This window comes from Phalaenopsis equestris, unplaced genomic scaffold, assembly GCF_001263595.1.
Source record: "Phalaenopsis equestris unplaced genomic scaffold, ASM126359v1 Scaffold000047, whole genome shotgun sequence".
In the NCBI taxonomy this organism is placed as follows: domain Eukaryota; kingdom Viridiplantae; phylum Streptophyta; class Magnoliopsida; order Asparagales; family Orchidaceae; genus Phalaenopsis; species Phalaenopsis equestris.
This window is the reverse complement of record NW_018164489.1, coordinates 258181-284739: the sequence shown is the minus strand read 5'-3', so window position 1 is coordinate 284739 and position 26559 is coordinate 258181. Positions and strand designations below refer to the sequence as shown.

The 26559-nt window shown below is 34.0% G+C and overlaps 1 protein-coding gene across 2 annotated transcripts in view; it reads left to right on the top strand.

Moving 5' to 3' along the window:
- LOC110019085 (polynucleotide 3'-phosphatase ZDP) overlaps nt 1-26559 on the top strand; it is an 84103-nt gene that overhangs the window by 40729 nt on the left and 16815 nt on the right. For both annotated transcript variants that reach the window (XM_020716635.1, XM_020716637.1), the window contains exon 6: nt 4674-4750. In XM_020716635.1, the coding sequence (XP_020572294.1) occupies nt 4674-4750 (77 nt within the window). The remainder of the gene's footprint in view (nt 1-4673; nt 4751-26559) is intronic.

Here is a 26559-nt window from a genome sequence, read left to right as displayed (position 1 = left end):
GGGGTGCGTTGTCCACACAGAATAAGAACTCCTTCGTGGAGCTACTCCGACAGAAAAAAAAAGCAAAACTCCACGATGCTACCCTCCGCACAAGCTATCCACTCCGACACCTCCTTCCTTTGTATAGCAACAGTGTACGTGAGCTTCTTCTCTTTCGTTCAATCTCTCCTCCTTCAACATCGAAGTCGCGAGCCGCTCCTTCCTCCTTTTTTAGTGTCGATCGGCTCTTCTTGTAAGTCGTTAGGGTTGCTTCTACATCTCGATCTCCCTTTGACTCGCATCAATTTATAAGCGAACTTACCTCTACGGTTTCCCAAGCTTAAAGCTTCTTCTTGCCCCTCTTCGACTTCCCAAACTTCTCAATTCCTCTTCTTTGGCACTTTGATTGCCTGACTCTGGTCCCATTAGCCCATAGTATAAACACACAAATTATTCTCGAAGTGTTACTGAGAAAATGCTCGTGTGTGTGAAGCAATAGTTATGTTGATATGAAAGTGAATAAACAATAATTACTGGTATGATTTTATGAGTGTATCTCCTAGTTAAAATTAGCACAAGGGCTAGTGAATTACTGTCACAATTTACATGAGCAATCACACGAGTGTTCAATGGCATATTGGAAGAGTAGCAAGCTGTATGCACAAGTTACTTCTAAGTACAGTGCTCCAATTATGAATACTTAAATCATCAAATTCCAAGAAACAGGCTATATTATAATTTCTGCACATGATGATAATGGTGATTAGAAAGGTTTATGATGCTAAGTGAGAGTGGAAATACTTAATCAAAAGTAAGTAGATCTATTACTATAGTACATAAGGTTTTGGTTATGAAATCACTCAAAGAATAATTAAACAGGGACGGTACACTTGTTTATATAATGGTGATAGAAGGTTATGTGTATAACGATGTTTGGTGAAAATATGAAGAATATTGAATCACTAAAACGTGAAATCATCAAAACAACAAATTATCACTTAAATAAACAAGCAATGTACATCTAGCTATATGTAAAATGACAATAATTTTTATGTAGTTCGATACCCAACCGTTTTATATCTATTCTTAAGCTTCCCCTAACTTCGGTTTCCACTTACTGCATTCTTGTTGTTGGGAGTTCCTTTTATTAATGACAGATTAGTCTCACATCTCTTATATTCTTCTGCACTAGGCAGATACAACTACAACATGCTCCTTTTCACTCGGCAAACACAATCTAAACTAAATAAAACATTTAAGGCATTTAAAAAAAAGATCCCAGGCTTTAGCAAGGTACAAGGATAACACAATATAATACAAAACTGCACAATATCTACTTTTCAATCGCACAAGATACAAAGAACACTCAATATAAAATATGCTAAGCAGATTACTAAAAGGATGGAAACAAGGAGTCTATATTGATGAACGCTTTATTTTCTTTAATTAAATTTTCACCTTAAAATGATATAACATTATGACCTTAAAGCCCTTTTAACATTGCATTTTCTTGTTATTTTTCATCTCATTTTATATCTATAACCATAAAAAACCTAAAAAAAAACTCAAGTGAATGCATTAAAAAGTCATCTAAGATTTACTCTGATGTAGGGCAATTGCACTAATGTATGATGAATGCAAACTATATATGAATGAGGAATTATGAAATATAACAATGATGATTCATTAGATTCTGTAATCAAACTATATTTAATACCCAAGTACTATTGACTTTATGATCACGAGCTGGACTAGAGAAGCTTGATGTTAGCTTCAGTTACGTTAATCAATCATTATCCTAGTTCTAAAGAAAAGTAAGAAAGATGATAACTTTGATATTTGTCTAACATTATGGGGAATTTAACTCAATTGGTAGCTAAGTCAGGGATAATTGTCGTCGTTCCCTACATATTGCTCTTCTTTGCTACAATCTCTTTAAGTACTTCTCAAAGGGCTGTGAAGTCACACACTCAAGTGATCATTCATTTGGACATTGAAAACACATAGGAAGAGAGCATAGAACTCAAAATAGCAATTTACTTTAACCATTCAACATCCATCACATGAAGAGTATATGCAAACCATAGCATAATTAGCTAATAACAACCATTCAACATCCATCACATGAAGAGTATAGAGTATATGCAAACCATAGCATAATTAGCTAATAACAAGGGGGCGTGGATGGAGATTGAGCTGACCATGCATAAAAAGTTTGACAATTAACGGAGAGGACATTTTGAACAGTTGATGTTGATTTTCTTAGGGGCCGTTTAGGATCACATTTGTTTTTACTTTATTTTTTATTTGGAAGAAAGCATGTTTAGATATTTGATTAGAATATGATTATTTTGACATTCAAAACACCTAAAAATTATTTTGAGTTTTTTCAGAAACATTTTAATTTGGTTTTAGAAACAAAAAATAAAAATAAATAAAACATATATTAAATAAAAATTTTTAAAAACAAAAGGAAAAAATAAAAACAAAAATAAAAAAACTATAAAAACGAAAATAAAAAAAATTAAATTATCCCAACCCTTAAGTTTTAAAATGGTTCTGTGCTGGATGTTGACATGGCAAGTCAAAAATGAGTGGACAAATCCAGTTCTTGACGTTGAGGACAATTTAGGTGATGGTGGTCAATGGATTGTCAAAAGGTTAAAATGAGACAATCGGGCTAAGCTCATGCATGGGATGGCTAGGCTATCTCAATGCCAATTTTCATATAACAAAATATAGGTTACATAATACACAATATGGCCCAAAACTGAAAGTCCTACCCAACAAAGAAATGAGAACACAAAAGAATAAAAGTACAATTATATCTGTTTTAGTTAGTAAGATCTAGAATAATGAAATATTAGACTAACTCCAAATTGTATCTTGCATCACTACCTGAAAATTTCACCCCAATGATCTTAAAACCTAGCTATCATAAGCTATCTTTTACTTCTGCGGAGCCCCCTTTGTATCCTTCATGATTCATCACATTATTCTTGATTTGTGGGGCAAGCCGCAGAACAATAATTGCTTAAATAAATAGTTCTTAGTTTTAAAATAAATAAATTAAATTATTACGTAAGCACATGAAATCAAATATCAAATCTCATTTAAGCAATTTAATGAATCTAATTTAATATGAATTAACCCACTAACTAATTGATTAGGATATAATTAGTTAATAATTTCTAATACTTACTATAAATATGCATAAGTCGTAATTAATGAAAATATATGAAACTATAGATTATATAAATTATCTAAAATATGAACGATCAAATACACAAAAAGACGTACTTTGAGCACAACATCACTAGTATAATTAAGTATTTGAATTTAATCATTTAATCCATAATAAAACAAACAAATTGAAAGTTGAGCAAAATAATTGCTGAAATTTTTTTAAAAATATGAAATAATTTTAGTGTCAACAGCAATAACGAGCCTTTATCCCACTAATGAGGGTTGGCTACATGAATCCTTTTTCTCCATTCTGTCCTATTGATTGTCATATTTTCATTTAAATGAAATAAATTTAGAGTTATTGAAACATAATTTCGAGCTAAAATCAAATTCTTTTATTTATTTTTTTCATTATCCTTGAAGCATTGGTAACTTTTGATCAATTTTGAATTAAGAACACTTAGAATCACACGATAGATTTGTAGTCTTTGTCTTCTTTTTTCATCCTTGAGCTTGTTCGTTTCATCAATTTGAGCTTATTACCAAACTGCAATTACATCAAAACTAGCCCAGTGGAATCGATCATCATCTTTGTGGTTGTTACTTACTTGAATGATCAATTGAAATTATGATGTTATTGTACTTTACTTTTATAGTAGATTTGAAGGCAATTATGAAGTTTACTCATGGACTTGTAAGCTTATTTTTTATACTATTGTCATATGGGTTTGTGTTATTCTTTAGCCTTATCCCAACTATGTTGGTAGGCTTATGGGATCCTCAGTTTTCATTTCTTGTTTAGTTCTTCCTGAGGTGTTGACCTTATTCTTCAGAAAACATTTGAACAACTCTATCCATGATCTCTTAGTTCTATCATTTTTCTTTCCTGAAATTTCCAAGTCTGTTTTATTTCAATTATGTAGGTTTTATTGGTATTGTTGCTGTCATGCCATTCTTATGGTCAGCTTCTAAAGAATGGGGGTGGTGTTGGCCATTTTTCCTCTTAGGAAATAAGGAGGATTATTTTTCTAATAGCTTGTTGTCCCAATGCAATAATCACATCACTTTAATGTACCATGCAAGTGGGATTTGTTTAGTATTATATCAGAGTTTTCTAATGTTTTGTTGACATGTCATTTTCGATTAAAATTGGTTGTTCTAAATATTTTTCCTATTGAAGGTTATTGCATAGATCTTCTCCATTGATTTGATTTTTTCTAGTTTATACTTTATCTGTATTCACATTTTAGTAAATTTTTTTTTTTCAGTTTTCCAGTTATATTTTCATAACTGTCATGATTACCAGATTTTCTTGAGTTTATTTTGGAGGAATTACTATATATTACTCAAGAAATTGTGGTTGAGACGCTTAGTAAGAACTGAACCTGTCATCACATTTTTCTTTTGAGATCTTCCATCCCCTAGTATGAGAAATTTGTTCCTTCATAGATGGATGTCTTTAAGTTCTTTTATATACTCTTTTGTTTAAAAAAATTCTGTTACGACAGGAAGATGGTCTTCATGATACAGAAAAAATTGCTGCATTTGATTTTGATGGATGTCTTGCTAATACGTCTGTGAAAAGGTATGATTTTCTCACAATAGCACAATATATTTATCACGAATTTCTTATTGTAGTTAATACTTCAATTGTAGAATGTGCTCTGTGATGTTTGTGTGGGTTGTGGTTTTGTGGGGGGTGTTAAGCCCTTAATTGCCACTTATTAAAACGTATCTAATTAGTCACATGTTATGAAGTTCTTTTTCTTTAGGACAAGCATCCATGGTCTGCATATAGATGTATTTTTCTATATGCCATTTTCCATAACTTATTTTTCATTGTTCGTTTGGTCACTTGGCCAAAACTCATTTTGTATATTTGATTTTTGGCCTTTCTTATGATCTGCTTTTGTTCAATAAATTATCAGTACAAGATATAACTGTTCATTAAATTATTACTTTTTACATTAATAACACCCATATTGTTCACATCACATCACAAATAGCACCATTTTAACTTCTGAGAAGTGAAATACATCTTTTCCTGCATAGGTAAGATGGCTTGTGTGTAAAAATTGAAGTTTAGGAGTTAGATATGTAAATACCTAGGAATTGATTGGTATGTATGCGAATCTTCCTGTCTTTTTCGTGCAGGTAACATTGTTATTGTTGTAATAATCAATTCGGTCTACTTTTTTTCTTTAAACAATACGTAGGCCTATTTAAGGACCCATATATAACCGTTGTGGCTCTTACCAGCTATGAGTGACAGTTGTTTGATTGTTGCAACGTACGACTTGAACTTCTTGTGCAGCATGCTCTCAACCTCACTCTCCCACTGTGCTGCTGTAGACAATTTCGACTTAATAAATAATGTTACTTACCCTAGTTTGGAGGGTAAATATAAAAAACTGATTTAAATCATGTCCATGCCAAAATTTCCTAATGCAAGCTAATGAAATTTGATGAGACACAATGTAAAGCAAATTAATGAAATAAAATTTTTATAAATTTTTAAATTGGAATGCAAGGAAATAAAATGCTAAAAAAAGCACAACTAAGCATGTAAAATTTATTATGGAATCAAGCTATTTAACACTTTTTTTTTAAACGACAGATGACAATAGAGAAAAAGTTAAAGTATGTGAACTGATAGATCTCTCATATCTAAATTATGCCGCAAAATCTGAGCTCATATAAAGCACTAGAGGTTTTAATTCATGATTATGTTCAAAATCCAGTTATGTGGATGCTTAGTAGTAGTAGATTTAAAGCTGAATATTTGGAATGTAATTTTAATAGTAGTAGATCTAATGACATAGTTGTAACAATGTGTGATCAAATCATTAAAAGGTGTGAATGTTTTAGATATTTCAGGTCTATTGTTCAAAGCGATGGTGATATATTTGGGGATGCTATTAGTAGAATTCAAATTGGATGGCTGAAGTGGAGGAATGTTTGGGCCACGGGGCTATTGCGTGATAGAAAAGTACCCCTTAGACTTCAAGGAAAATTTTTATAAGATGGTGGTGAGACTTGCAATGTTTTATGGCATAGAATGTTGGCCTTTAAAAGAGAAACAGAACACATAAGTTTTTCTGAAATGAGAATGCTTAGGTGGATGAGTGGCTTGACAAGTGGAGACAAAATGCGAAATGAATGTATCCGTGCAAGTGTTAGTTTAGCTTCAGTCGCAAACATGATTAGAGAGAGTCGTCTTAGATGCTTTGGTCACCTAAATGATTTGGTCACCTTAAACATTAACCATCTGATGATTTCGTTAGGAGAGTATATGCTTTAGATTCGACTTATGTTAGGAGAGGTAGAGGTAGACCTAAACAAGACTTGGGCATGTTGTTTAAAAATGATCTTATTTTATTAGATTTAAATAAAAATATGACACTCAATACTAGATTTAAATGAAAATATGACATTCAATAAGACACAATGAAGAAAAAGAATTCATGTAAACTCCAGTGGGATAAAATCTTGTTATTGTTGTTCAAAGAAAAGTTAATTAAGAACATTCAAACATTGATGTAATACAAAATAATATATTCTTACTTTTCAAAAAAGCTGAATATGTGCTAATAAAAATGAAAATTGTATAGGATCTGAATCAAAATTCTAAAATGGTTTCATTGCCCTTTTTTAAGATTTGTACTTGGAACATGATTAGAGAGAGTCGTCTTAGATGATTTGGTCACATTAAACATTAACCATCTAATGATTCGGTTAGGAGAGTAGATGCTTTAGATTCGACTTATGTTAGGAGAGGTAGAGGTAGACCTAAAAAAGACTTGGGCATGTTGTATAAAAATGATCTTATTTTATTAGATTTAAATATTGCCCTTTTTTAAGATTTGTACTTGGAACATGAGGACCTCACATCAACTAATAATTTTGCATTGCCAAAGATCATTGCAAAGTTTTTTTTTCTCAAATATTTACAATATGACCTGAAACAATAGAAAACAAACAAAGAAAATACACAATTCTTAGAGATGAGGTCAGCTTTTGGAGCCTTCAATCGGCTAGATCTGAAGATATGATCTATTGGAAAGTAATTGATTTTGAACTATTCGTTTGATATTAGGTACCAGATAATTTGAAGATAGAGAGACTTAGAGGTAGAAATGTAAAATGTGAAATTTATTGAGGTACTTTTGTTAGAGGACTCAGGTACATTAGATCAATCATATCTTACAACTCAAAATTAAAGATATATTTCTCGTCACAAAGTATATAAATTATTTATATACTATATGATTGTCATAATATAAGGTATGATCCATTAGCCATTACATGTGCGTCGGCTGTTAAATTGGGAAAGAGACATTTGATATAATATAATATATATAGTTTTGAAATGTAATTGTTTAATTTTAAAAAATACGAGACCGAACCGATCTCATATATTTAATTGTTTAAATGATCGAACACAACACCACAAATAACACGTCTATCCCGAGGAATATGCGCGTTACTTGATAGTGAGACTCGATTAAATAAACTACAGAATTTATGACATCTGTCTGGTCTGCAAACCATTTATTTCGACCGACAAGTTCCCCTACCTAATATTAAAAATTAGATAGGGTTTATATTACCTGAGTTTTTAAAGCTCCCTATAGAGACAAATCCTTATAGTTAATTACCTCTCAAATGACTGAAGTCACTTAAGAGAACTCTTGATGATGATCAGAAGTATTTATCTTCATGAATTCAAAGTTCAAGGTTTTCAAGATTGGGCATAGAAGAGTCAAATGGGAAAATGACCAAATATTCACATTTATTTCTGTAGTCAAAAGAAAGAAAAGTAGGAGATGTCACGGATTCTGAGGAGAACCTCAGTGACTTCCCAAACTATCCTATTATTTGACTTCAATTTCGACAAGATGTTATATGATGTTTCATCGTGCCAATTTTATTATTTAGGAATTATATTTACATGATACAATCATACAAATGACCTATAAGATATGAGGGTTTGCATCGTATCGGACGACAACCTCAAAACTTGAATCGAGTTAGGGCTTACATTGCACAACTTGGTTGTGTGAAGGCCTAAATGATAAAATGAGGATTTATGTCGCGCTAGACAGACTACCTCGAAGTCTTATGACTAATTGTTTAATTCTAAGGAAATGTTTGCTATTGTAGATCTGTTGAAGTTATTCTTCTGTACATCCTCGTCGTGCTGCCCACGGTGTTGGTTCCAAGCTCCACGTCATAGCAATTTCATGTTTAGTTTATGCTTAAATGTACATGCAATTGTTGAGTCGGTGATCTGCTACTTGGTACCTCTTATAAAACCATCATATTAGCCTCCTATTCTAAGGGTATAATGCGTAAAAAGAAACCGTAACAGGTGCAGTAAAAGAAAGGCAGTAGTAGAGAAAATGCAGTAAATGTACAATAAAAAACATTAAAGTACGCAAGTAAAGAAAGTAAAACAATATAAACATTAAAGTACGAAAGTAAAGAAAGTAAAACAATATAAATGTAAAACAAACATGTATACCTGAAGAGGCTTCTGCTCCTGTAAATGTCGTCGATGTCATAGGTACAAGTATAGTAAAAGACTTTAAGAGACGTGCAAACATGACATTTATATAAGTAAACATGAGCAGCAAAAAGAAACACCACCTGGAAAGACTCGAGAAAAGCGACAAATGACCCATGGTAACTTGAAGAAAGTCATCGAAAACACGAGCAAAATCTGAAGAAATACTATGAGTGTTTTACAAAATTTCAATAAAACCGTAAGCAACACAAGAAGAATTTAAAAAAGGAGAGAAAATCGTAAGCACTAGGGATGGGATGAACTCAGAATTAGGACCTTGGGTCAAAGTCAAGACCCTGGGGCCCTAACAAAATAATCAACACTATATGTGTGATCAAACACTAAGTAAAAGGTCGCCGAACTAACAGTCACAGAAAATGGTAATTTCTAACCTAGTTCATATGACCGACCCGTGAAATTTTCAGAAAATATTCAGTAAGGATTTCATTTTTTAAAAGAATTTTTAACTTGTCATGCACTTTGAAATTTTTTTTTTAGTTGATTATGTGTGTACATATATTTATCACTTAAAGAAATTTTTATACTTTAGAAAGTTAATGGGTCAGTCATATTGGTAAGCTGAAACTTCCCATTGTCTGTAAAAGAAATGTGTAACTATTTACTAAGTATTAGAGGTGTAGTAGCGTCAATCCCTCATTCTCTAAAGGTCACTGAGTCAGGATTGTGGTAGAACTTCTAACGCATACCTAGATGCCTTTTACATCAGTCTCTGAACCCCGAAACCGACCTACTTACAACCTTGCTTGATGGTTCATATATAGCAAAATGTTATATATGTGCGCTTATGTTTCGGACATAAGCACCTAAACCAAACCAAGAAGCACGAAAAGAAAAAAAGAAAAATGGGTTGAGAGAGATGAGAGATTAATCCACCTGAAAAATCAAAGAAGTGAAGGGTGGATCAGCCCTCAAAACTGCGTTTAAAACGATTTACAACCTCCAACAACATGAATTTGAGAAAACTCAATTGGAACTTCAAATGTTCTCACACGACAAAGCACACCGCCTAAGCTCCTCCCCAAAATCAGCGCACCAACAACTCTCATGTAAAGGTTAATAAGGCACCAACAACTCTCATGTAAAGGTTAGAGAGAGAGAGAGAGAGAGGGAAGAGGAGACAAGAGGAGAGGAGACCAATCCCGAAATATAAAAGAAAGTCATCTTTTAAACTTCCCAAAACGATGCTCCAAAAGCTTCCCAAACTTTCATAAATCCAATCCATTGTGATTTCAAACTTTCCCAAATGAAACAACATTTTAAGCCCTCCTAAAAGCAGCATTTTCACTTTCCAAAAGCTCTTAAAACATATTCTCAAGTCTCCAAAAGAATACACAAGAAAGCCTTGAAATCACTAATCGGTACCTCAAATCGGCCCACCGAATTGCCTCTAAACGGTGCCCAAATCGGTGAGGAAGTCGAGCAAGGACAGCCTCGAAGCATCTCCAAAGACAGCACTAAAGTGGTGCACAAACCAGTGAAGAAGACACCCCAAACAGTAATTCATAAGGCTCAAAATATGTACTTAACCATCCCTTAAAGTAGCTTTAAAACAATCCAAAAACGGTGCTCAAAATCGTGAGACAGTCCCAAAACATTGCGATTATAAGATTGAAAAGAAAAACATTTTTACCCTCACCAAACCGCAAGCCGGTAGGGCCTGAAAATAACATTTGTAATAACATTCGAACCAAAATGAGCTTTAAACTTCTTCAAAACAACAAAGTCATGCAGCTCAAAGCAACCCACGTGAATCCCAAGCTTATATGTATATAAAAGGAACGGCTCATAAGGTTTTCAAATTTCACAAATATAAACATATATGAGATAGCCAAAGATATTCATAAGCAGTAAGGCAAATTGCACTCCTACATTTTGTCTTGGGTTCTAGTTATGTAAATGCATAAGAATTCGAGTGGTACGTATGTAAATGCCCCCATGTGCAACAATCTTGCAAAAATAAGCATCGGGTGTTATGTATGTAAACCCTTCAAAACAAATTTTGTGCCCCTCTCTAATCCAATTAATTGGAAGTAACTCCATCCATAAGAGTTAAGTGAAATGAGTACAAATGGAATAGTATATTTGTAAGTGTCCCAAAATCGCTGCCCGAAAACCACCCAAAACAGGCTCAACCGCAGCTCAAACAAGTGTCAAAACACCTTAAAAACAGCGAACAAAACCTTTTCCAAACAGGGCGCCAAAATAACCTCAACGTCGCGAAAATCGCAGCCTAAACCGGGCACCACAATTGTATTTTAAAAGGCTCCAAACCGCATCCCCAGAAATCAGCAAAGTTGAAAGCTGCAAACTGCACAAAACAACCCATAACTATGTCTAATGTCTCGTTTCAATGCTCCAAATATTGCCACGATATATTAAGGTAAGCTTGTGAAAAGCTTCAAGAAGGCTTGCTTGCACACAACTCAATTTCTATGTATCGACATATCTAACTTCCAAACTCCAATTTTATTTTTATTTATTTTTATTTTTTTATTTCTTTATGTATATATATATTTATGCCACCCTAGCATCCCAATTCCCATGGATTGCTCCATAGGAATTCTCAAAGAAGGCAACATCACATGCATTTACGATCAGAGTAGTATAAAGGGGACTAATCATGACATCAAAACATAGTGCCAAAGGTATCCAACCCTGCAAAATGTATGATGACAACAGGGAAATAAATTGGGAGCACTTACACATACCAATACATAATTCTTATGTATTTCTCACATGGGGCTTAATAACTTTTAATGCAAAATGAAAGATTTTGGGTTGCATGAACGTAAATGACAAGAATTGAGGTGTTAGGGATGCAAGTACCTAGGAACCAGGTGGTGTGTGTCCAAATCGGCTCAAATCCACATCGAAATTGAATGTGAACACTACCATGAATGAGACTTGGCTATTGAATGTATAATACATAGAAATTAAATGGTCTCTACACAATGGTCAGAATGTGAATATTAAATATGTAGTAAACAAACACATGCATTGATTCGAGCAGCACATATGTAAATCCTTAATTATTGTTCATTTATCCAACATCCAAGCCCCATTTCATGCATATCTACCACTTACTTATGTATACCATATAACAAGGGTCCAATTAGCAAAATACAAGGCTACCAACTCATGCAACCTCAACAAGACCCATCTCAGCAAATTATTAAGCTCCAAAGTATCATGCAACATATGCTAACTATTATGGACATGAAGAGTGGCATATGAACCACTTAAACAGCTATGAAATCAAATTCAATGTATATAAGCACATAAGGATGAAGAAAAACTGCACATGTATGCATTTATCTTAAACAAATAAATAGGTATGTCCATTGCAAATCTGAAACTGAGAAAAAGTATGTAGAGGCCTGCCAAAAGTCTGCTCACATCCCGCTTTTCTTTTATGAATATGAGGATATTGAAAGGAATATGTATGCTAAATGTAAACAGGATCCAAAATGCCCCGTACAATCATAGCTCAAACAATTTCATCAAGATTAACTGACAGGCAAAAGGAAAACCCCCAAGTCCATATGTATTTCGAGATTCTATGTGTAAATATTCCACGTATAAAGAAAAGGAGTAGAACACAGGTTGGAGATGGGTGCAACCATAAGACATAATTATATAAAAAAAAAATGACCACCATGAACAGGACTAAAGAAATAACAACATAAACCATCCCTCCTCTTCTTCCTATTTTTTTTTATTTATTTTTATTTATTTTCAAATGCACAACATTGAAATCAAAGAAAAATAACACCAAAAACGGAAGAGGAGAAGGGAGAGGACTTACCTGCTGAAAGAACCAGAAAAGAACTAACACAAAAGCTCCGAGGCAACAACACACAACCAATAGTGATCCAACAGAATCTACCCCCTCTCCAAAATTTCAAAAACCTTTTCTACTCTCTTAGGCTTTACCCAAGAGAAAACAAAACTTCAAAAATATTTCAAGCACACTCACAGGATGAACCAACCAGAAAAAAAAAAGGCAGCACCTCCCCCTCTCCAGAAATTTCGGCCAACCCCTAATTCTTATACTTACCTGAGGTGAACCGTAGCTTGAAAGCGATGAGCGGCAAGTAGCGACAGAGACGTAAAGGGGTGGGAGGTGGCGCAGGGAGCAGGTGGCATGGCGATAGGGAGAAGCTTTAGGCAGAGCGACGGGCGTACGAGGAGGGGACCTCAAGTTGAAGCCGCGCGAAGAAGGGAGTTTGGTGGAAGCTTTTGCCAGAAATCGGAGCACGAGGAGTGTACGAGGAGCGGATCTCGAGCCAGCGCATCATGCGAGGAAGAAGAGGATCGTTCAGTTCGGCTAGGGCTTGCTATCGGAGAGCAGAGAAGTGGTTTGACTGGAGCCGCGACCGAGAGAAAGATGCGAGGCCAAGTCGTGAGTTTGGTCCGCGAACTGGAAAAGATGCGTGAGTTAGAAAGGGGAGCCGTGTGCGTGAGTTAGAGATTTTAAAATAAGAAATTTTCTTTTTTTTTAAATTTAAAAAGCATCAAATTTCGTGTAATTTATTTGTACGCGGCATCCTAGCAAAATAGGTGTCATTACGAGCTAAAATCAATGTTCCGGACGCACCGATGCAGTTTGTTTCGTCATCCGAGGTCGTTCAGTCAACCTCTTCGACGATCGGGTCAAAAAATGTGTCAAATTCAGTTTTATTAAAATTTCGAGTTCGTGATCGATCTTTTCAAATTTTATTTAAGCTTTTGACAAATAACGACGCAGGCGATGCGAATTGTAGTGATCAAACGTGTCGACTGTCTGAATCGCAAAGTTTGTGCGCGTGAAGGTGTAAATTGTGCATAAGACAATCCTAGGGCTTAATGCTCCTATAATATCTTCTTTTGGGTTTCTTCAAGTTGGTTTTCAACCTCCTAAGTGCTAGAGGCCGATACCACACATGTGAAACTCCAAAAGGGCAAAGAAAGTGTTTGAATTTCTAAAATAAGGTGAGTCTCATTTCTAAGGCTCTAAGATAGTCAAAGGGAGAACCCTAAGGCTAGATTCTAAACCATAAGAAAAAAACTAAACCTCACTAAAAATGAGGTCAACAATGTGTTCACTCTGTCGTGTTATATTATTATCTTCAGTTATAAGATATGATTGATAACACTGTCACTGCTAGTTCCAAGCCTAAATATGAAAAATAGAGGGTTGCGTTAGAGGTAGTCGACAACCAACATAAAATTTGTTGAAAAAATCATGACATCAATCATTTTGATCATTATGTAAGTGCTAGGGCGTCCCCTGAAAGTGGCGCTGTATGGTCCGACGATAGTGAAAAGTATGCAAGGGTCACTATACTGACGCCTTGGTGTAGTGTCAAATAAACAAGAGTTCATACATTACGGACGGATGCGGGTAAAGAAGTTAGTTGATGAAATTAACATGTTGATAGAATCTTGGAATATAGGTACTTTCATTGGTAAATTAATGGAATTAGTTGATATTATGATTCATAGAAAGATAAATATCTTATGCGTTCAAGAAACTAATGGGTTGGAGAAAATACTAAGGAGATTGATAACTTAGGTTTTAAACTTTGGTATTCATGTAAGAGTCGCACTAGAAATGATGTTGGTGTAATTATAGAAGAGTTTAAAAGATAATGTTTTAAAAATTAATAGAGTTGGAGATAGAATTATATCACTTAAGATTATTGTTGATACTAAAAATTTTAATATTATAAGTGCAGTTTTAAGTACTCATATTCGATTATTAGTTCTAGATTTTAAGATGAAGAGTTGTAAAATGAAGAATACTAGGAATCATCGTCGTAGAATTAGATGAGGGTACCTAAAAGAAAAAGAAAACGATTTTTATAAGTAAAATTCAAGATTTCAAAATTTGAGATGTTTATGAAAAAGGAAATTCTGTGTGGGATAAATTAACAAACACTATTAAACAAGTGACAAAATTTATACTTAGAGTATAAAAGAAAAAAATTTCAATAAATAAAAATAGCTGGTGGTGGAATAATAATGTGCAATAAAAGATAAAATATAAGAAATTATGTTATTAAAATTGATTTAAATGTAAAAACTTAGATAACTGAGAAAATATCAAACCGCTCATAGAGAGTCTAAGAGAACAATCTGTAACGCTAAAACTTCTGCTTTTAGTGATCTTTATAATAAATCATATACAAAAAGGGTGAAAAATATATGTATAAATTAGCTAAACAAAGTGAAAATAAATGCAAAGATTTAATTTAAGTAAAGTGTATTAAAGATGAAAATTAAAAAGTATTCAAAATAGGTGGGTGAGTTATTTTGATAAACTTTTTAACGAAGTTTCAGAAAATACGATCAATCTTAGTGATCTTAATATCGTTAATAATAATAAAATATTTCATTTTTATTGTGCATTAGTAAAAAAGAAGGTGAGGAGGCTTTCAAAAAACTAAGGGAAGAAAGTTTGTAGGACATGATGATATCCGAATTGAAGTGTGGAAATGTTTAGAAGATTTGAGAGTTTCTTGGCTTACTAAACTCTTCAATATTATTTTGAAAATTAAAAATATCCCTGAGGAGTGGTGCAAGAGTATTTTGGTCTTTATTTTTAAGAATAAATGGGATGCACACGAGTGTGCAAATTATAGAGGAATTAAGTTGAGAGGGTAATTGAACATAAGTTAAGAGGTATTGCAAAGATTTCTCATAATCAAATTGGATTTATGTCGTTCAGGTCTACTATGGGAGCTATACATTTATTGAGAGGTTTGATGGAGAAGTTCAGAGATATTAAGGGGGATCTACATATGATTTTTATTAATATAGAAAAAGCTTGCGATAAAGTTCCAAGAGATATCCTTTGAAGAGTTCTTGAGAAGAAAGGTGTTGATATGACTTATATTTAAGTCATTAAGAGCTGTTACTTGTGTTCAAACAGGAGGATTGACCAAATATTTTTCCATTTTTGTTGTTTTACATCAGGGATCGGGTTTAAGCCCATATCCTTTTTCTTTAGTTATGGATGGTTTTACTGGACACTTATAGGAGGATGTACCTTGGTGTATGCTTTTTGCTGATGATATCCTTCTTATGGATAAGACTAGAGAAGAAGCTCAGGAAAAACTTGAATTATGGAGGTCTACTCTAGATCTAAAGGCCTCCGTTTGAGTAGAACTAAAATTGAATACATGGAATGTAATTTTATTAGTAGTAGCTCTAGTGACAGAAATGCAATTATGGGTGATCAAATTATTAAAAGGTGTGAACGCTTTAGATATCTCGCGTCTATTGTTCAAAGTGATGGTGAGATGTTATTAGTAGAATTCAAGTTGGTTGGTTGAAGTGGAGGAATGCTTCGGGCCTATTGTGTGATAGAAAAGTACCGCTTAAATTGGAAGGAAAATTTTATAAGATGATGTTGAGACCTGCAATGCTCTATGGCGTTGAATGTTGGTCTTTAAAAGAGAAGCACAAAACTAAGTTAAGTGTTGCCGAGATGAGAATGATTATGTGGATGAGTGGCTTTACGAATGAATATATTTGTGATAGGGTTGTTGCAGCTCCAGTGACAGACAATAGAGAAAGTAATTTGTAGCTCCAGTGACGGAAAAAATTGGAGAGAGTCGATGTAGATGGTTTGGTCACATTAAATGCCGACTATCTGATCGTTCGATTAGAAGAGTATATGTTTTAGATTCGACTTATGTTAAGAAAGGCAGAGGTAGACCTTGGAAGACTAGGACATATTGTATAAAAAATGATCTTAATTTATTATAATTAAATGAAAATATGATACTAAATAAGACACAATGGAGAAAAAGGATTCATGTAGCCGACCCCACGTAGTGGGCTTAAGGCTTTGTTGTTGTTGTTGTTGTTGTACAGGTTTGATTGTTCCATCAAAGTAAAACAATTTTAACTTTGTCTCTATCTTGAAGGGTAGATCATCTTCTTCTCTTCATTTTGTGTTTGTCTCGACTTCTCTCAAGATCCTCGTTATTCTATCTTAGCATCAAGAGTTGAAAGGCAGCCCTCGTGGCCATGTGTTATTTGCGACCATATAATTAGCCATATGCTTGGCAATCTATTCATTCATATTTAAAAGACTATCGATTGTTTATAAATACTCAAAGTCGCATATCTCAAGCTCCTTGGAATTACCAAAAGTAACCTTCTCACTCTTTAATTTATCCATGAATAACTTTTCCTAGGGTGGAATTACCGTTCTAATGCCAAAGCATGAATTTTAATTGGAGTGTATAAAGTATTGAGACAAAAATATTAGAATTTCCTTAGGAGAATTTACAGGATGATGGACTTCCCCAGCTTATTTGCTTCAAATAATCAATGAATTGATTGTTTTGGGTCACAAAGAGAAAAGAACTAAAACTGGAATGACAATCCGTGGCTGGACGGAGAGATTGGTGACTAGGTGAGTTATTGGATGATCTCCACCTTTAGGAGGAGAAAAGTCTAACGGCTGGCATGGGAAATTCAATGATTGAAAGCATAGGAGTCAATGAACAAAGCAAGAAAGAGAGAAAAAAAGAGTAGAGAAATTTTAACAGATTAGAATTCAAATTAAATTCAGGTAAAATTTAATTTTAGATTATAAACTTGATCTCTGTTAATAGAATAAAAAAAAAAAACATTTAGAATTTTATTCAAATTTAAAGATAACTAGAAGATATAAACTCAGAAAGTAGCAAACTAACTAACAAATTATCTTCTCCAGAAGTAGTCACCACTTAATTAAGAGGAGAAAATAGTGGCGAAAATATTAGACTAACGGTTTCCTCATCTTTACCTCTTAAATCTTTTCCTCATCCTTCCTTAGCAGCCCCATTAATTCCCAGGAATTTTAAATTACTATTTTGTAAATAAGTTCCTCCTTATTAGTTGTTTGCAATTTTATCCTTTCAAGGTTCATTTCTACGAATATTTTTTAAAACCTCGCAAATCATCAACACCTCATGCATCACTCATAAAGACGACTCGAAAGAGTTACGATCAGGCTAATGATGACAAAAATTTCATCCCCAACATGAATCTTCTTAGCAATCTAACTAAAACCTACAAGTTTTGAGTGATGAGCAAAAATTATCTTCTCTACCTCATGTGTTACATGCGTCTATTAATTTCTTCCTAAATTCAACTCAAGGAGCACTAGGATTGCCTACGGTTATAATGTCTTCATTAACTATTAGCTTAATAGAAATTACCATATTACTAACCAAATTCACTGAAAAAGACCTCTTTTAACTCTCCATCCACTGCTATTGTTACTTCACACTTAATATTGGCCTTAACAAAATAAATAATCTTCTTTAATTCTTTGATTTTTTTTTCTCCCATCCACCTAATTTCTTCACCTTCTAGTTCACAAAAAAAAAAAAAAAAAAAAAAAAAAAAAAAAATTTTAAAACAAAAACAAAAAAAAAAAAAAAAGATCTTAAACAAACACTTAATTTTTAGCGCTCATTTTTTGCATTAGAAGGATTTTTTTGCTCTTTGATGAAGTGTACGGTGGATAATTGAACCATTTCATCCTTAACATTCATGTTGGACTAAAACACCCCTCTCTTAGTGCTATTTTGTTTCTATGAGTGATTAAATGGTAAAATTCACTCCATATCAACATTGTGCTGTACCATCACTTTCTTGGAGATAAATCATAGTAAATAGTGTGATGAAGGTTTTTGAACACTAGATTTGTGTAGTAAAAAATCCATAGTTGATGAAGAGTGCTTTCTTGTAGGAAAATTTGAAACCTTTACTCTAATATAAGGGCAAAATAAAAATTAAGTCCTTATTCATGATGAAGGAATTGTATTGTAAATATCTTCTGGCACACTTTAAGTATCATGTGTTATTGTTCTAGGACTACATAAGTGTTCAGAAAGGAGATTAAGCGGGGAAATCGTTGTGGGATAGCGAGGGAACAAAAATATGCGAGGTTGATGGCTTTTGGAAGGAGATAAACGACATTAGACGGTTGTCCCGGTTGAAAGCAACAAAGAAAACCACAAAATGACACGTATAGAGGTTGAGGATTCACCAACTGTTCTTAAGCAAGATACCGACATACCACTAGCAAAAAACAATAAAAGAACACTTTGAAGAGTACAAATCACTTCTCTAAATACAATAAAAATAGAAAAGGTCTAAAAAAATAGGAATAGCAAGATATAATATTTTTCAATTACAAATAAATCTACTTAGAAATAAAGAAATAATAAAGAAATCAAAAAAGAAAAAAAAATATGCAAAAAATTGAAGTCGGCAGTCCTGATCCAACTCCGCTTTTGTTTGGATTCGGGATTGCACAAAACCTGTCGCCCATTAGTATCGCAACTGCGAGAGACGTAACATGCAGAACTTGGAATCGTAGAAACTCCATGACAGGATCGTGCTTGGATTCGGGATTGCACAAAACCTGTGGCCCATTAGTATCGCAACTGCAAGAGACGTAACATGCAAAACTTGGAATCGTAGAAACTCCATGACAGGATCGTGGGAGGGCCATTCTTGTGGTTTTGTCAGACACTCGCATGTCATTTTTATACTTTGTAAGCTTTTTGAATCGATCTACCCTCATCATAATAAAATCATCACCTTGCCGTGTTTGATGCTGTCTCAATGCAAAACCTATGCTCATGTCCATTCCATGCAACTTTAAAACACGTCATTTTAAAGGCTGTTTTTATAGAATAAATAATCTTTTTTTATTTTTTATTTATTTTGCACAGCATGAGCTGGAACTGTACATGTATTCTCATGAACTAAGCTTTGAGTCATTAAATATATAACTTTCTTATATGCCTTTTCGTACTCGACGGGGTGAATTAGATAAATAAGTATGTTTCGAGGAATCGGCTTTGAAATGAAATCTATGACATGCTGGACCATTCTTTCTATCAACCACCTAGGAGGTAAACTATCAGTAAGGATATCCCGGAACTTTTTCAATAACAACTGTCTCTTTTCTGATATTGGCTCTTCAAACTCACTAACTTATAGAAAAAACTATCTTTAGTTCTTCTGGAATCTTTTACATGGGCTTAATATGAATCATCAACATCTCTCCTTTATCGGTTGCAAGCTTATATTACTCTTTGACATTTTTATTCTCTCCTGTCACTGTTCATTTTTCAAAAGCTCTATGCTTAGTGAAATATATCATTCTCTTGTTTGGCAATCTGATGCAATTTGCCCAAAATTGTGGCACTTGAAGCATTTTTTGGCTAGGACAAATCTGGGAGTGTTGGGGAACACCACTTTTTCTCTACTCTGGGTTGGTTTTTCTTCAAGTAGGGTTGGCTTGGATGTTCCACTGGGTGTACTCTTATTGCCTGATCCTGGGGTTGAACTCTATTTGTTAGGTGTGGCGGTTACCTAGTGACGTTGCTATTTTTTTATCTTCAAGTCTAAGACCTGTACATCAAGTAAGGACCAATATGGTTGTAGTTGCACCAATTTATTTATTGACGTCTTTGGTCTTCTAAGATACCTCGCTACTGTATGCTCCTTTGATTTGACCAACTCATATTTTAGCATTAGTTGATCAAATTCAACTACATAATTCTCCACAGAAGAATCTCTCTAGCACAGGTGGTGAAGTTTTATGAATTTATTCTGTCGATAATGTGGGGAAGGTACTTGCGTTGCATCTCCCTACTTATCTTAGACCAGTTAGTGATTTTGCATTTTTTCCTCACATTGGTGAAGATGATTTTGGATTCTCCCACCATACAAATGCACTTTTCCTTAGCTTGATGTTGGCTGACTTAACCCTTTTGTCGGGTGGAACATCTTTGTATTCAAAGACCTGCTCTACTGCTTAGTATCACTCGATGAATTCGCCCGAATTCATGCAATCGTCAAAATCTGCAAGTTAATCTTTACTCTACAATCTTAATTTCTCTAATATTTTATGACAAATTGTCCTGGTATTGGTTTTTCATCATTACAGTTTACTGATGGAAGGGATTCACGTTCCCTCTCGACCTAGCGAGTCACTGTTGTGGCTATGAGTGACATCATTGGATTTTTTTACACTCAAAGGTGGTAAGGATTTATTGGAATTGAAAGATTTCTCGTTATATATCCTTCATAGGAAACTCATGGACATCTATTTGCAGATCTTTCCTGGGCGAAATTGTGTCATTTCTACCGTAATTCCTAAATCTTAAGCTTCGACTAACATTTTAGTTACAACCTCATTTTGATGCGTGTAGGTTGTAAGTAAAATTTAAGTCGAAGTTTAGGGATTAGGAATTACGATAAAAATGATTTGGGTATGGTGGAAGTTTTTTTTTTTTGTAATTTTGGATTGTTATAAGAAAGATGAAACACTTAAAAATTTTGGGTTTGTTTGGCTCTGATACCAGAGCATATCATTCTAGGGCTCGTAGAAGGTGTTTAGGAAGGGGATTTAGTGGGTAAGTGGTCTTGGAATAGTGATGAAACAAAAAGATGTGAGGTTAATGACGTTTAGAAGGAGATAAAAGATGTTTGACGGATGTCCCGATTGAAAACAGCAAAGGGAACCATAAAACGACACAATATAGAGGTTGAGGAGGATCAACCACCTATTCTTGCGCAAGATACAAGCACTACTTGCAAAAGGAAATGATACGACCCTTCAAAGAGCATAAAATAGAGAACAATGACTCTAAACAGAATAACAATAACAAAAGTCTGGAAAAATAAAAAATAACAAGATATAAATGGTTATAGAATAGAAAAAAATCTAATTAGAAATAGAGAAATAATAAAGAAATCAAAAAGAAAAAAATATGCAAAAATTTGAATTCAGCTGTCATGTTCCTAGTCCGCCGTCGCAAGGATTCAAAATTGTGCGAAACTTGCAATCCATTGCTCCCACGATCGTGGGAGCTACATCATGCAGAAGAGCTGGAATCATGGAACCCCACAACGTGGTCACAGAAATCCCACGACGGGATTGCATGCTGCTCAATCCCGTGGTTTTGCGAGACACTCCCACATTAGAATGTCATTTCGAGACTTCACCATTTACCGCAAAATGTCTATTAGTAGAAGAGTATGCCTCCGAGTTTGAGCAGTTTATGTTGAAATGTGAAAAATTATAGTATGGTATCTTGGAGGATTGTGGTCATCCATTGGCAATGTGGTGCAGACACAAACCTAATGAACCTTATAGGATGTGTAGAACCTAGCTCAAGGTTGTAATCGAGTTGAGTCGAGTCGAATGTCATGGTTTGGTTGCATCATAAGTTTTACAAGTTCTGTTTGAGCTTGAGATGCTTTCATTTATATTTTCATATACGGCTTGTTTAAAATTTTTAATATTCATACTTATTTGTATTTGGCTTAGCTTGTTTATATTAATTGAAAAGCTAAAAGTTTAAATAAGAGGCTGCTTGATCGGCATCATTAAAAGCGTATTGCATTCCTAATTCTGGGGTTTTAGAAATTTAGATGTTTGTTAAGAATAAATTAAAATTCAATGTAAAATAGCATTGCATGTTAAATTCACTCATTAGTTCATTTCCTTTGAATTTGGAATTCGATTGATTTAGATGAATTTCAAAAGCATAGTTGAATATAAAGTGTTGTTTGTTGCCCCGCGAATTGTCGTTGCCTCCCTTAGACTGCCTACCAGCCGCCATTGCCGCAGTAGGCTGCTATAGCCCACACTCGCCCCCTAACCACCGTCGTTGTTGCCTCAATCAGCCACTATCGCCGCCCGCTGCCCATCGCACGCCGCCGACAACCTTCGTCGTCTGCTGCCTATATTTTCAGCCATCGCCGACACCAACCACCACCATCAACTGCCTCTCGTCGCCGATCACCACCGCTGCTGCTCGGACTTTGAAATACAAGAAGAAGAATAACAACAAAGCCTTAATCCCACTACGTGGGGTCGGCTACATGAATCATTTTTCTCCAATGCGTCCTATTTAGTGTCATATTTTCATTTAGTTCTAATAAATTAAGATCATTTTTTATACAATAAGCCTTAGTCTTCCTAGGCCTACCTTTGCCTTTCTTAACATAAGTCGAATCTAAAACATCTACTCTCCTAATCAGATTATCAGATGGTCGACGCTTAATGTGACCAAACCATCTAAAACGACTTTCTCTAATTTTGTCTGTCACAGGAGCTACACCAACCCTATCACAGATATAGTTATCTCGCATTTTGAAATAAATTATTTTAAATTTACTTAAAAAAATAAAAGTTGCTCATTTATTTTACAGTGAACTAAACAATTTTAAAGTATTTCACATACAATACATTACTTCTGCATTACATTTATTATATATTGCATCAATTTTACAGTAAACCAAACAAACTCTTAGTATTTAATTTCACATAAAATTAAATTTTTGATTTGTACTTAATTTTTCATATTAAACTAATAAACTCGTTAAAGTTTTTAATAAATATTTAATTATTTATATAGAATTTTAAATAAATGATATTTTAAATCTAAATAAATTTACAATTGGATAGGTTATAACCTAGCATCTATATAATTTATACTGAGTAAATAGAATAAATTTTGTGTTGTATGTAACTTTTCTTACAACTAAATAATATAAATAAATATTAACAAAACTAGTTCATTGAAAAAAAAAATTGCATTACATTTGTGTAGATAATGATATTAAATTATAATATATTACTATTAAATATATTATCAAATAAATTATTTCTAATAAAGTTTTATTTAAATAATATATGATATGTGATAAATCATTAATAAGTTATTTCTTGAACAACAAATGAATTTGCAAATGAATATCAATAAATGAGTTGAATTATACTCAAAATTGATTCATTTAAACTTAAATTTTTTTAAAAAAATTTTAGACTTATTGATTTACTAATTTAAATAAACATGATTGAGTATTAATTTGAGTCAAGTTTGAGATTTTTATGAAGTGCATTGGTTCATTTACCGACTTACGACAACCCTGTAAGTGGAGAAACAACACAGTAGAGTCAAGTTCACTCTGCCTTCAAATAGGGATGTATCATTGGACTGGGCCGCAAGATCTCACCAACAAGTGTACTTAGATCTATCTCTCATGAGAAAGACATCACAGATGAAAAAGAGAACTAATCGAATCAACATCCCTTAAATATTCTTAGCCATAAAATATTTCAAGTCTCATGCATACAGGTGTTTGGTTTACTACGTAAATATGAGAGTGATTTCTCTTTACATAGCAGGATACAGTAGATGAAGCGGAAGATAAAGAGGTAGAAGAGGAGACGTGAGAGAAGTATGTCATGCATGTGCCTAGCCTAAGGGCGTATCAAAATACTAAGTACTCGCAGATTCCGAGCCTCATAAAGATCAGTAAGGGTTTTTAGACATAGCATCTTTTGTACTTGTTGCACTGTGAATGGGAAGATGTGCAATCTAATTATAGACGGAACTATGATAATATTATATTTACACAGATGGTAGATAAATTTAGTTTCATTACTCATAAGCTTTACAATCATATTCTGACTTGGTTGAAGAAGGGGAATAAATTGGTGTTGATAAAAGTTTCCGAGTAGAGTTTTAAATTATAGATAAAATTTAAGATCAGATATGTGATGTCATGTCTATGAATACGTTTCATATATTTTTTTGGGTCAATTGTCATAACATGAAATATATTTGATGATGACCACAAATATACTTACTCTTTTGCCCAGGACGCGAAACATCTTTTTCTTTTGCCTTTATAAGAGTCAACAGTGAGGAATACTTATGTAGAGATAGGAGCTATAATATCTCATGCTAGTTTTCTATAGGTTATAAGAGAGGAGCCAGTGGATGTGTCCTTAGTGATGTTAGAGGGTAGCGAGATAGAGAAATCGATACCCGAGCCAATGTGACTTGTATTGGAGGAGTTTCGGGATGTTCTGACTGACAATCTACTAGTTGGATTTCCACCTGATGGATTCAACATGCTGTAAATTTCATTACTAGATTAGTGCTTCTAAATCGACCAACTTATCGGGTATGGCCAAAAAAGTATTAGAAGCTGCAGAAGCAAGTTGAGGATCTGATGGCTTGGGAGTTAATTTGTGAGAGCACCGATTCATGTGTCCTATCAGCTTTGATTGTGCCTAAAAAGGATGTGTCATGGCTCATGGGCATTAATAGCATTGGCATGTAAAATATCACTATTAATTACATTTTTCTCATTATGAGGTTGGATGATTTACTTGATCAGTTACATAAAACTGGTGTTTTCTTTAAGAGCGATTTGCACAGTAATAATCACCAAATCAATATGGATCAGGTGTTGAGTGGAAGACAGGTTGCAAGCCACGAGATGTACTATATGAGTGGACGGTCATGTCATTTAGCTTGTCCAACACATCAAGTACATTTATTAGGTTGATAGATCAAGTTTATTTTTTGAGTTTTTTTTCAGAAGGTTGCTTAATACTTTGATGGTGTACAATCGTTTAGAGGAGCACTTGTAAAACTTGTGATAGGTGCATCTGGCAAAGTAGTTTTATGGACATCATAAGAAATGGCATTTTTGGATACAATAGATGTGCTCGTAGTCATTCAATAAGGTACGCTAATTTTATGAATTGACTTATTTTTATAGGAGATTCATCAGGAATTTTAAACCATTGAAGAAACTCTAGAAGGCAGATGGATTTGCTTGGTTAGATGAGACATGAACTAGTTTTGATGCTCTGAAGAAACATGTTACTTTGGCCATTATTCTAGCTCCGTTAGATTTTAGCTAAGTGTTTGAGTTAGAGTGTGATGCCTCCACTTTGAGAATTGAATTATACTAAATCAAAGATGACACCTTATTACCTTCTTAAGTGAGGAGCTAAATGATTTAAGGAGAAAGTTCTCTACTTACGACAAAGAATTTTATGCCATATTGAAAACTCTTAATCATTGGATTCATTATTCACTGTCGAAAAATTCTACTCTCTACAGTGACCACGAGGCCTGAGTTTATTGAACAATCAGTTAAGCTTAAGGGCAGACACGTCTCATCGGTAGAATTCCTCTCATTGTTTCATTTTGTACTCAAGCACAAGAAAAGGATTCAAATCTATATCATGCAGTTTAAGGTATGTGAATTTGAAGTTTTGAAGGATGCATATGCCATTGACAAGAATTTTCAGGAGATTTGGGTTCATTGTCAGGACATACCATATAAGCAGTTCCACAAATCCCATGAGTATATCTATCAAAACATATTGTGCATTCCTAAGAATTCACTTGTGTTTTCATCAAAATATATTGAAGTTTTGAAGGATACATAATGTTGCAGATGGCTTCATCTGTGTGTGTTGATTTCATGTGCATTTTGGTAGGATTTGACAATGGACTTTGTGATGGGTATGCCATAGACGTGGCATAGTAAGGATTCTATTATAGTAGTGGCAGAGCACTCATCTAAGATGACATATTTTGTTCCTTGCCACAAGAGGATGGACATATCACAAATTATTGACTTATAATTTAGGGTGATAATCTGTCTTCATGGCGTACTCAAGACCATTTCTTCAAAGAGATGTGAAATTTCTGATCCTTTTCTGGAGGATCTTATGGAGTAGGCTTGACATAATACTTCAGTTCGGCTCAGTAGCACACCCACAAACAAATGGACATACGGAGATTGTAAATCACAGTTTGGAAAAAAAAGTTCAGATATCTGTCGGCGCTAGAAAGAAATTCGTTTATGGTGGAGTTGCTCGTAAGAAGTTGTCGGTCACCGAAATTGAAATCTCGTTCTCCGCTTCGGAAGGACGTTTAATTTGCATATATATGTATAATTTTAGAAAAATATGAAATCAAACTGAC